This window comes from Saccoglossus kowalevskii, chromosome 5, assembly GCF_978046115.1.
Source record: "Saccoglossus kowalevskii chromosome 5, keSacKowa6.1, whole genome shotgun sequence".
Classification (NCBI taxonomy): domain Eukaryota; kingdom Metazoa; phylum Hemichordata; class Enteropneusta; family Harrimaniidae; genus Saccoglossus; species Saccoglossus kowalevskii.
The window spans coordinates 16,691,446-16,704,855 of NC_140645.1; the positions used below are offsets into that span (position 1 = coordinate 16,691,446).

The 13,410-nt window shown below is 33.0% G+C and overlaps 1 protein-coding gene across 4 annotated transcripts in view; it reads left to right on the forward strand.

Annotated features, from left to right (window-relative positions):
- The window catches only part of LOC102801155 (protein Aster-B-like), an 87,094-nt gene that overhangs the window by 9,504 nt on the left and 64,180 nt on the right, over window positions 1–13,410 (forward strand). For all 4 annotated transcript variants that reach the window (XM_085499160.1, XM_085499159.1, XM_085499162.1 and 1 more), the window contains exon 2: window positions 9,843–9,905. In XM_085499160.1, coding sequence (XP_085355286.1) covers window positions 9,843–9,905 — 63 coding nt within the window. The remainder of the gene's footprint in view (window positions 1–9,842; window positions 9,906–13,410) is intronic.

Consider the following 13,410-nt stretch of genomic DNA (forward strand, 5'->3'; position numbering starts at 1 on the left):
ATGGAGAAGATAAAGTTCACATGCTTTAGTAGTCCAATGATTTAACCTAATTTATCATGTGATAAGGTTAGCAGAAGTTTCTACAGACAGGCATGCAATGCAAACAGGCATTAACTCGATAAACCAAAACATACTGTGCTTCACTCACTAGGTAGTTTTGTAAGGTTTCTCACTTCCTCTACTATACATTGCCAAGGCAATGGATTTTAATAGCAACTTTAAAATATGCAATATATGAAATTGGAAGACATTTAAGTAGATGACTGTATTTAGAAAGTGCGTATGATGTCATACATACTTCAGATGTGTCATATGCCACAAAGTAGCCAGTCAGTCAGTCATGGCATGTTGACCACCATAAAAAGGCCAAATAAAGTAAATTTTGTGTTTCTGGTAATCCTACCTACCCATATTTTGAAGGGGGGCTATGAGGGAGAAGGAGAAGTTTATGTCATGTAAATATGCTTCAAATTATTTATTTCTATGCAAATTAACTGTGATCATTTCAACAATGATGTATACATATATGTATATTAATATTTCATTTACATCCTTCTTTGTAGTAAATAACTAGCTATAAGGTCAATTAAAAAAATATATCAATAAAACTAATTTGCATGTTTTTTTTTCATATCTGTTAAACCATGATTATGTTCTGACAAAAACCATAGAGTACAAAACCTGCCTATCTATCCAGTACAGACCATTACAGAAAACACTAAATTTGTTTTATTTGGCCTCAGGTCTGCATTTTACTCATGAAACAAACTCCTGATATCAAATCATGCAGTCAATATCATCATGATTACCTAATAACCCATTTAAATATTAGTAGTGTTGTCATTTAAAGTGGGAGGGTAGTCACCTGCGCACGCACAGGAATTAAGTCCCAAGTGACGATAACAACACATGCTAAAAATGCCAAGACTCATGGGTAGACGCTTGTTTGTAAACAATGACACGCTATTGCCATCTGATGCATGCGCAGGTGATGACACCCGCTTTAAGTTTTGTATGAAGTGCATGATCAAATTTTCCTCTTTCTATTCGTGCCAGATTTCTCATAAATAATAAAGCTCAATGGTCACAAAGCATGAATGCAATAAGAGGCAATTAACATATTACATTGTACATTTTAATACAAATTCCGTATGAGCTCTGTTAGAAACACCAATACAAGTACATACTGTCGTATTATTTCAGCTAATTTAGCTATTCTGTAATTTCGCTAATTAAAGATGAAGCTAATTTAAAATAAAGAATATTTTAAAAATAAAATTCTTAAATTAATTTAATTAATTCTTACATTGAGTCAAATTTCAACATGTTTTTTCTCAATATAAATAAGCACATGTGCTTACTAATACCAAATACGGTTTCCATACATTCCCTAGAAAAAAATACCATATTTGCTCTATTAGTAGTGCACTTGCGTAAATTACAGATGTGTTTCTATTGTAAAAATAAGTTATATTTCAAAGATTCAGTATAACAACAAGTGTGATTTTGGTTTATATATTTGTGCTTCTATTAAGGTGCGCTTATAATAGTAGTAGAGCAAATATGATACCCCTTCCCTGTCCTCAACAATTGGTCCAGATCTGGACTTGAACAAGGATTTAATCTACTGTATGTTCCGATACACCACTTTATTTCTTTTATTTTTGCAAGAGACGTATTTTTATAAGATGCTTTGAAGTGGTGACTATTTCATCCGGGAATCACAGTGACCATAGTAAATTACAATCCAATGACCCTAAATCATCAAATTGTACAATTTTCTAGTGGCAGAATTTAACAGATTGCAGTAGTAAGTGATGACGTGTACTACTGGGGTCACATGCTGTCACATGTATTTGAGGCAATAGAGGAAAACAAGTTAAAAATTCATTTGTGATTCAGTCGATTTTTAAAAGTTACTAAACATGTTACAATAACAACCTATACATCTTCTAAAAGCTTAGATATATGAGACAAAGATAATGCATATGCTGCACCAATGTTTGTCCTGCCACCTAGAACCTTTTTACCCCCTAAGAGTTCACAACCTAAGTTTGTATGCATCCTTGTATGTTGACAGAAGATAACATATTGGCGATGAATTCCCTCATTCTGCTCGCAAAATTTACTGCAAGAATATTAATAATGTACATGTAATTCACAAATGATCAGAATTTGTCAAACCTTATAAGAAACACCAAACACAGTGCAGGTTCTCTATATTTCATAAACAAACACTGATTCTTTTGGCTTCTAAATATTGTCTTCTAAACTTTTATCTCAATAGTACATTAAACAAAAACTTTGTATTATTTACAAAAGTTTATTGCATAGAATTACATCGAATTACTTGTATGCTGTATTCTAGGCTGTATACATGTACACACCTTGTGGTACATATGTCACTTTGTAGGTTAGTTGTTAAAAAGGTGCGATCTAAAACTGTGTGCTGCAAACCATTTAATTTTCACTGAAAATTTTAACGCATTTATGAAGACATTATTGTATCACTGACTCACAGAATTCGCAAAAAATTGTCTCTCTCGAAATTAAAGCAAACTATGAAACCGCACCATAGAGTAGCAATTTTTTCGAAAGCACAACCTAAAATTTGACTATATGTAGAAACAAATTGTGCATTCTACAGTATACATGGGCCCAAACTGTGACATTTATCAAGAAGTCGACGCTGGGGAAATACAAGTCATGTTGGTCTTTCTTCGATATTGTTTCACAAATAGTACTACTCACTACAAAAAACATCAAATTCATCTCTCTGTACTCACGCTCTGTAAACATACTCCCACTTCGTTTACCACATTTGCTTGGACAAATCACACGGACTAACTTTAGTTCATCGGCACGATCTGGTGACCCAGTCAGGAGGCCACAACAGCGGCACCAGTCATGGAATCTAGAAGCACACGTTCTATATGGACTGCTGTGACCGAGCACGCTTTAGCATACAGACGACGATGCCCTCACAAAGTTGTCTTATTTCGTTATTGAAATTCGTTATTATTGCCAATGAACCTATTTATTTTATGCCAATTTTAGTATTAAATACTCGTTATCTAACAATTTCACTTCTTTTCAAATAGTTTTTCTTTTATATGTTTTCAAAAACAACATTATATTCATATCCATGGTACGGGCCTTGATCCTCAATAATAGGATACATTATTGCGAATAATCTGCAGCAATGGCGTCATAAAATTCATTGATAATGCTATAATATAATATAATAATCAATAAACAACTTAACTCCGTGAGTCAACTCCCTGGGGAGGAGACAGCCTAAGCAGCTGAATCATATCAGAGATACATGTTCACGCATATAAATGTAGCAATCACAATTTGAGTTAAGTGCCTTGCCCAGGGACATAACAACATGCTATGTGTGAAATTAAAACCATAAACCCTCTGTATGGTGAGTCTTGTCTTTGCTATTATACAATTCTTCTTTTTGTCCATAAATTTATACTTCCAATATTACATGTTGTGAGTTTGCAGTTGAGTTTAAGCATATACATGTAAAGCAGAATTTGTTAGATCTTAGGGTTAGGTACATTCATGTAAGTATCTTTGCATTGACTCTGAGTTTGCATGCATGAAAACTTATACCCTAAAACAGGTTATGTGTGCACAATGATATAATCATTGGATATAGTTCTGGGAGCAAATGAAGAATTATTTCTCTGTGATCAAATAGAGGATCATATTGTCAACATCAGGGCAGTGGTAATGTGCAATTATAACAACCCAGTAAACAGCTATCTCTATAGCATACTTATTACCAACTGTATTTTTTCAATAAGTAATTGTTGTTCTATAAGTCACCAGCTGGAGGTATCGTTATTGATACCAGGGGTTTAAGTTGTTTCAAAATTATATGTGGGTTAGGACATTTTGTTCAAAATGGAAACTAACTTCATAGGAGTTTCAAATTATTTGCCATATTTTAAGTGTAAGTTTAAAAAAACAAACATGTAAACACTTACTGAAATGATTGAAATTTGTTTTAAATAATAGCAGCAAATTGTAGATGTTTTTTGAGAGTCTGCATCATTGCATATACATACAATATCCTATTCAAGTATTTTGTTTCCCGTATACACAGATTGTTGTTGTATTTTTTACTGTGATGGGCAATTAATACACCTGTTGTATTGTAAATGCATTAAATGCACTGTCTTTTAATTTCACTATTTTAGTATAATCTTCTATATTAAATGCATGTGAACTTGTAAAATGACAATAAAACTCGTTGTTTTTCTGGCAAATTTGTTAACTTTAATAAAAAGGAGGAGTTGTCACCTGTGCGTATGCAGAAATTGAGTTTTAAACAACGATAACAATGAATGCTGAAATGCAAAGGCTCATGGGTCAAGACTTGTTCGTAAATAATGACATTCTATGGCCATCTGCTACACACACCCGCCTTCCCCTCCCCAACAGAGCCCAATGATTATGCTCAGAACATCAAAATAGTGAAAAAATGGTTTTACAGTACGTCTGCTTTCAGTATACAGTACTCTAGAAATCTTTTATTGAAATTTGAATGTATATTACTGCCCAGATGATGGATGTGGCATTCAGTGAGCAATAATGCATGTAAATACTGGGAAAACATGGCAGACATTTATATTTTGATTACATTCTGTGATTAAGATACTTTTTGTGGAGTCCATTTTCAGTTGAAAAACTGTGACTGGACTAAATGTTTAAATGCGACTTAATCGTGAAAAGCAGGCCTAAATTATGGTAATGAAAAACTGTTAACTTTAGTTTGCCAAAATGTAATGATTTTTTGTTTTTGTTTTTGTTTTTGTTATATTAAATAATTTCTTTATAATGGACCATTACTGGAACATAATGAAAGCCCTCCATAAGGATCCAGTACTAAAGAAAGAAGGGTCATTGCCTGAAACGTCTAGCTATTATAAATACATTAATACATACGACAATGACTACCTAATATTGTCTACTGTATATAAGTAGTTGAGAAAGGTCTTACGGACTACTACTGTAGAACAGACAGTGTACATTCTGGTTCAATATTGGAGACTTCATTTTATGGTCCATTACTGATCAACAGCACCAGACTATAATGAATCTGAGACGTAATTATGAATTCACATGTATACAGATGATTATCAGTACAGTATACATGTACATACATGTAGTACTCACTTTACATTTACATTTGTAAACATACAAGATTTAATGTACCTACTACATGAACATGTATATACCAGAAGTATTACTTGTGTTTACCCTGAACTGTTTGCATTAGAAAACAAGTTGTTATCTTCATGTTCTGTAATTTGTTTGTATATTCCAATTGATTAGATTGTACAACAAAGTGTGCTGTACATGTTAAACTTTCATTTCAAACAATTTGATTCATGTACTGTAAAATACTTTATTTTCGCTTGGAATTAATTTTCGTTATTTCCACTGAAGGAATGATTCAGTGAAAATAAAACTAAGGGAATATATCCTTTTTTCCTATAATTTACATTCAACTTGTCAAAAATCAGGGAAAATAAATTCCATAAAGTTTTTTCAGCGAAAATTAATTCCAGCTAAAATAAAGTATTGCAAGTCACACTCACAAAGCAGAATGTCTCCTATAATTTCACGGAAAATATATATTTCATGATAAAAACAGTTGTACATGTAGTTCATGTATCAATTGAAGGAAAGTTTACAATGATTTCCAAGTAATCTTGGTGTGATAGTATATTTAAAAGATGTTGTGAACACCTCCTTCCTCTTTGACATTGCTATAAATTAGACTCCTGACGTTGCTATGAATCAGACTTATGAGGTCACATTATGTCAGACTGTGATAACACATTGCCATGTAAGTGTCACGAGTTGTTGAAAAATGAGATCATGCAATTATTACTTCATGACGTTTGGTTGCCCCTCCCAAATATGGAGTACTGACTTTGTATACATTGTAGTTGTAGTTACTGAATCCAATATTTGCATTATTAGGAGTGCATCTCAAACAGAAGCGCATAAGATTTCAAAATTTACATTATTTCCTCTATTATATATACATCTCTAATACATACTTAACCAATAAATTGTATTTATTGTATACCCCGGTATTATTAAAATATTACTTTTTGTGGTCATAGCCACACCACTGCTATGTTGAAATGTTTATGCATGCACTAATAATAGAATCAAAACAGTATTCCATTTTTTTGGATGAACAAAACATCTGATCAAACTATAACTAAAAAAAACAAAACTAAAAATAAAAAAATGAGGTTTTCAAGAGGTGCAGTGACCTTCCATTCAAACTCCAATCATTTTATGCTGCTAAGAATGCATGACAGTATAACCACAGTGTCAACAGATTCGTAGCAAGGTTGATGCAACCATGTACTGTCTGAATACATACTACCACATAGAATTTGCATTTCTTATTAAGCTAGAATGGAGACATCCCTTGCAATACCACAAAAGTACAGCACGCTGTAACTTGCGGCAATACAGTGACATATACATGTATATAATAATAATAATAACTTTTTTTATTATTATACAACAACTGTAACTACTGGCATATGGCAGTGCTACATATTATATATAAGAGTGTTTGCAATCCATGAAAACTATACATTCAATATGCAAATAATGAAATTATTTCTAAGTACCATAATCAAATAAAAGACCATACTGTCATGCCCACGACAATAATGGTTTGCAGTTGTAAGTGTTCAATCAATAATATTTAATCAATACACCTGCAATTAATATCAATATTGCATACTAGTACCTATTGAATACAAAATGAGGAAACATTCACCAGCTGCAGTGTTTTTCTTCAGAAAGTAGAAAGCGATTTTTTTTTCACGCAGTAATTAGAAAAGTAGTCGTCTAATGAGTCATTATGAAGATTATTTAGCCTGCAGTAAGAAAAGCCTCGAGCTGCTGAATATGGTGTATAACATTGTATCTATCCTAATCTAGTATCTATAATGTGTATACATATCGGTATGCTGTTGTTTGTCTACCATGAAGGCTAATTCAAACATCACAAGTTTACAAGCCATGTGCCAGTAATACTTGTGTTTGCCCTGAAACTGTTTTCATCAAACCACAATTTGTTACACTTTATTTCTTTATTAGATGTACATGATGAAAATATATTGTTTTATTGTTATTTGCATTCAAAATCTGTAAATTTATATTATTTTTTGTTACTGTAACTTAATTTTCTGCACTTGTACAAATTAACACAAATGGGTATTTCATGAAATTAATTTAAAAGTGATTGACAGTATTTTGAAGCGATTTGAGCTTAATTTATGATTTTATGTCATGCTCATCTTATTTTCATTATAATGGCTTCATGCCATCAGAATACCAAAGGAAAAAAAAAATGGGTTAAAAAGAGTCTAAAATGTCATGAAACATAAGCAAAACTGGCATTTTTGAAGCAATTTGAGCTTAATTGATGATTATCTGTGTCATGAGTACAAAATGTCATGAAACATAATTAAAACTAGCATTTTCAAACTGGTTTTGATGGTGAGATTATTTCTATTTATCTCTAAATGTTGCTCATAGTCATGAAATGAAAAAGTCATGTACATGTTTCATCATTAACATAAAACTTTTCTGAAATTGTCAGATAATTAAGTAAGTTTGCAGGGTGATAATAGTTTTTCATTATATACATAATGCATGCGTGTATGTACAGTGGCGTTTAGTGCAAAATTTGACGTCTGACGTCACATAATGTCAAACCGTGATGACGCATTGCCTTGTGAGTGGCACAAGTTGTTGACAAATGACTAGGTGATTGTTACTTCATGATGTTTGGGTTGCCCTGCAAATATGATGTACTGAATCTTATATAGTTATTGTAGTATACCCGGTAATACCTAAAAGGTACATACATGTATATCACATGACAACCCCTCTGATATCACATATTGTATTGTTCTTAGTATTCTGACAAGTTGCAAATGTATGGTAAAACATAGAAATGATTGCATGCCATTTAGCTGGTTGCTTTATAGGTTTATTAAAAAGAATTAGTAATTATTTATTTGAAAAAGGGGAAATGATAACCATGAAGTAAGTTCTCGTCTAACAGAGTGGTACATTGTAACTAATATAAGCATGAGACTGTATATTCACCCCAGTCATGCAGCTGTGAAAAGTGGCCAGATTTTCTCTGATCCCAGTGTCCACAGTTACTGTCAGCTGTATCCCCCTCCCCTCTCAGTCAGCTGTGCACAGTGAATTTCCTCTGACCTCAGTGTCCACAGTCACTGTCAACTGTATATTTCCTCCCCAGTCAGCTTTACATAGAGGATTTCCTATGATCTCAGTGTCCACAGTCACTGTCAACTGTATATTTCCTCCCCAGTCAGCTTTACATAGAGGATTTCCTATGATCTCAGTGTCCACAGTCACTGTCATCTGTATATTTCCTCCCCAGTCAGCTTTGCACAGAGGATTTCCTCTGGCTTCAATGTCCACAGTCACTGTCAACTGTATATATTTCTCCAGTCAGCTGTGCACAATGGATTTCCTCTTACCTCAGTGTCCACAGTCACTGTCAACTGTATATTTTTCTCCAGTCAGCTGTGCACAATGATTTTCCTCTGGCTTCAATTTCCACAGTCACTGTCAACTGTATATATTTCTCCAGTCAGCTGTGCACAGTGGATGTCCTCTTACCTCAGTGTCCACAGTCACTGTCAACTGTACAATGTATGTTTTCCCCAGTCAGCTGTGCACAGTGAATTTCCTCTGACCTCAGTGTCCACAGTCACTGTCAACTGTATATATTTCTCCAGTCAGCTGTGCACAGTGGATTTCCTCTGACTTCAGTGTCCACAACCACTGTCATCTGTATATTTTTCCACAGTTAGTTGTGCAAAGTAGATTTCCTCTGACCTCAGTGTTCACAGTCAGTGTCAATTGTATATTTTTCCCCAGTCAGCTGTGCACAGTGAATTTCCTCTGACCTCAGTGTCCACAGTCACAGTCACTGTCAACAATTTCAACATGCATTGTAGACATGGCTTGTTAGTTGAACATTACATCGCCAATTGTGGTGATTTTGAGCTTTTCTTATTTTGTAAAGGTAAAGGTAAAGCTCATCATACCTGTCATTGCAAAATTGAGAGTAGAATCATACACATTTGTGATGTGTGTTTTTTTATTATACACAAATTGAAAAATATAAGCATTTATTTATTTGTAATCAAGCTGTTTGTATGACTTCAGAGTAACTACTCATGGACTATACAAGATTACCATGAGACAACAAGCTTTTCAAAAAATGTTAATGCAACACATGTTGTGATTCTGTCATGTTAGAGTCAAACTGGAGTTGGTGACAATCTTTTTATAAAAACCATCTGCTCATAGTTTATTTTTATTTATTCCCCATTTATTTTCAAATACCTGATGATGCATTGTCTCTTAAACAACAAAATTGTTGGTATATTTTTATTCCTAAATTAATTATTGAACTGTCAATAAAGGACAAATTGTTTAGATTTGTTGGTTGGCTGCTATGCTAGGGTTTAACTTACCAGCATACACTATATATGTACTGTAAAATAATTAATTTTCACAGAAAAGACTTTTTGGGTGATTTATATGGAATTTATTTTCACTGTTTTTTTGACAAGTTTGATGTAAATTATATGAAAATGTATATTTGCTGGATTTTATTTTCACTGAATCGAAAATAGTGAAAATAAATTTCAAAAAAAAAAAAAATAATTTCATGTCGTATTTTTCATGAATCTTGTACTTTGTTGACTAATATTCTTTGCTATTTTTATTGTTTTCAGTAAGTCTGACTTGCCGATATTGAGAGAAGATATAACAGATGAGAGTACGCAATCCTTGGATGAGTAAGTCAATTCTGAACTAGTTATGCATTCACTTCATGGCTTTCTTGTGTTTCATTGAATTGGTGTAGTGATGAGGGCGCCCTCTATAGGCTGAATGTGTTTCACACATGTCCTTATACTGTAAATAACTTAGCTAGAATTATTTTTCGCTGAAAAGATTTTTGCCGTTTTGTATGAAGTTTATTTCCCCTGATTTTTGGTGACTTGAATGCAAATATAAGTATTTTAGCTGGATTTTATTTTCAATGATTCATTTTTTCATTGAAAATAGAAAACATAAATTCCAAGAAAAAATAAAGTACTTAACAAGTACCGGTATGACTTTTGCTGAGAGATTTGCCCTAGTTAATGAGTAAGTAAGTGATTCTTGTGAAGGATTTTCCTGTGTGTTTCTCTCTGTTATCTCTACTAACAGTACACTCCATGTGTATAATAAGCAATGAAGGGTATTATGTCACTATATGGTGTTTATAGTATTAGCCATCTGCATTTGGTCAGCACCTTCTCTGCTGTTTCTGTCAGTAGTAAATTGTGATTTTGTTTCCTCAAAATCAGAAGATGATTTAGTAAAATCACATGTTTATAGAAAATCTTTGATCTTCCTTGCTTACTTTTCACAGTTATTAATTTTACCAACACTAGTAAATCGAGTCAAAGTCCTGTCCTTGCATACAACATGTGAACTTTGAACTACCGGTACTCTGGAGTGAAAGAATTTACTCACTAGTTATCCTCTTTATATAAATAAATAGATGTCATTGAGAAATGATGACTGTCAAGTTTTTGTTTACCAGATTCAGGATGGTGTAGAGTTATCTCATGTCTATACTCTTGAAAACATGCAAGAAATACTTGCATGCATTTATTAGGCCTATAGTAGGTATAAATATCAACTTATTTTCTCCTTTTCTTTAGTGTCAGGTATTTTTTTTTATTGGGCCTCCCAGCAAATTACACCACATGTGCCATTGTGTTATGAAGACACTGTGTGAATACTACTGAGTCAGTCTTTTAATAAACCCCCAGGTGCCATTGCGAAAGATACATGCAGGTTTTCTGTGCAAGCAAGCTATAAATTATTTTGTTCACTGAGTTATGGGTGCATCAATTCAGATTAAAGAAATAGGCAGTTAGTATTTACTGTATGCTCCACTGGTTGTTGCTGTGAGTATGATCGAAGAGTTGAATTCATCATGGTGAAAAAAACTGTCACTTGGAAATTGACCACAATGCCTGACTATTATTGGCGTAGTTTGACAATATTGGAGTTATTGAGTTAACTTTTGTATACATGCAATGATCACCTTAATTTAATTGACACAATAAACCATTGTCTGTAATTATTCGGTTTCATGTGTTTTAAAAGAGTGTATCGGCATTTTGTACAATAGAATAAAAACACCTGTGATGATTGCAGAGCTATCCAACGACCCAAAACGTAATTTGTTTCTGGAGCTACCCCGTCGTGGTATTGACAGTCTGAAACAGTGCTGTTTTATAAGTAATTTTAATATCAGGACATGCATCTTTCAGCTTGGTCTCCATGTCCTTATCGGCCCCTTCCCCTCCATACCATTATCGCACAAAATCTCCCTCTTCCATCACTAGAAATTAAAATTAATTGCATTTTGGAAAGATGCTATAATGTGACAAATCAGTGTACGTAATGGGATTATTATCCCTATTGGTTTCCTTGGTGACTGTATTGATGTATGAGAAAATTCATCTTTCGATCAAGTTCCCCATGACAACCGATAAAACCGATCCAGAATAACTCAGAGAGCAATATCTATACATGTATGAGGCAACAGTTAAATATTTTTTTGTTGCGCTTTCCCTAAAAGTTAGAAAATGTTTCAATGTCTTGAATTATAATGTGTTATAAAGTTATTCAACTAAATGCTAAAATAAACTTCCGTACAATTGTAGCCAGGTTTTTTAAAGATTTTGATACACACCTGTCGTCATTGGGAAATTATGTCCTTTTGGTCCAAAATTAACCAAAATATTGTGGAAAATACATTGACTCTTTGAGCGATCAACTTTTGTCACCATTCACATAGACACTTTAACCCACATAATTTTTTAGTCATTTCTCCATATATCTGTTCGGACTAAAATTATCAAAACAATTTAAAAAAAAAAAACTGGCAAAATTTTGTTGAGCAAAATTATTGCATTCAACGGGTTACAATATGCAAACTTTTGCATGAACATTTGGCAGAGATTGAATTAGAATGTTTTCCCTGCATGCACAGTGTGCATGTCCAGTTGAAATTTACCTCCACGAACTTGTTGTTTTAAAGTTTTAATAAAATTTACGGGTTCTCGATTGATGCAATCAGGAAAGAATTTGCTTTTTTTTGAGTTGTCTTACAATATTGGTTTAACTTAATTTAGGCTTAGTGAATATAATGAGAAAATGTTGTGTTAATTTCTACATGCACAGCGTGCACATTATATTTTGAGTTTACTTGCACTAGCTGATAATCTATGTGCCTAATGCAGTGTGCACCAGAGTATTTCGACCCCTGTTTGGGCATGAAAAAATATGGGTTCAAATGAAGAAGGATGTGGAGAAATTTGGAAGGAATCTTGATATTTTGCTGGAAAAAAGTTTTCATTAAACAAATTAAAGACTAAGCGGAAATAAAAAGTATATGTACCAGAAACATTGACTGTGATTTCTCCAAAGCAGCAAACTCGAGACGATGCCATTTTGAATTTAAATTCACTCAAAAACATGCAAATGAGGTTCTGAAATACTAAACATAAATTTTTAGTGAAAAACTACTACTAAAAAGTACTTTACAGTAGTTTTGAGGTGCTCTCATACACAAACAAAGTAAAATGTCAAATTTTCATCATGAAAAGTTTACAGAATTTAAGAACACGATTAAATTTTTTGCAAGTCACTGTTACTCTCATGTGTCCCTATTGATATCAAATATCAGGATTGTTTTAAATTAATTCTGGTGACCTTTTCACCTCCATTTTCACCTTTTGTCACCTTCCACTAAGCAAATATGTTTTTCTGTGATGTTCAACTTGAACTCACAAGTAAGTAAACAAAAACTAAAATAGTGACAGAAGCATTTATTGCTGATATGGCATTGAAATAATTTTAAGTTGTGGCTTTGATAAAGCAGTAAACTTCTTTCTGATTCACAACAAATCTGTATCTGTACAGTAAGTTAATATTATTGTTTTACGTGTTCATCTGAAATAAATTTATTTCATTTCACTTATCAGAAAAAATAGTGAAATTAAAACCCTGTGAATAATTCATGCACTTACAGTACATTCTGTGTTAACTTTGTATCTATGAATTGGGTCCTAATCTAGCACATTTAGCTATCAACAAAAATTAAAATGTTATAACTATTAAATCTTGTATTGTCAGCAAATTAGCTCACGATAATATAGTAGATAGATAATATTTGGTGATCGTTGTCCTATTAAAGTAACTATTAAAAATAGCTAGACGTTTCGAGCAATGGCTCTT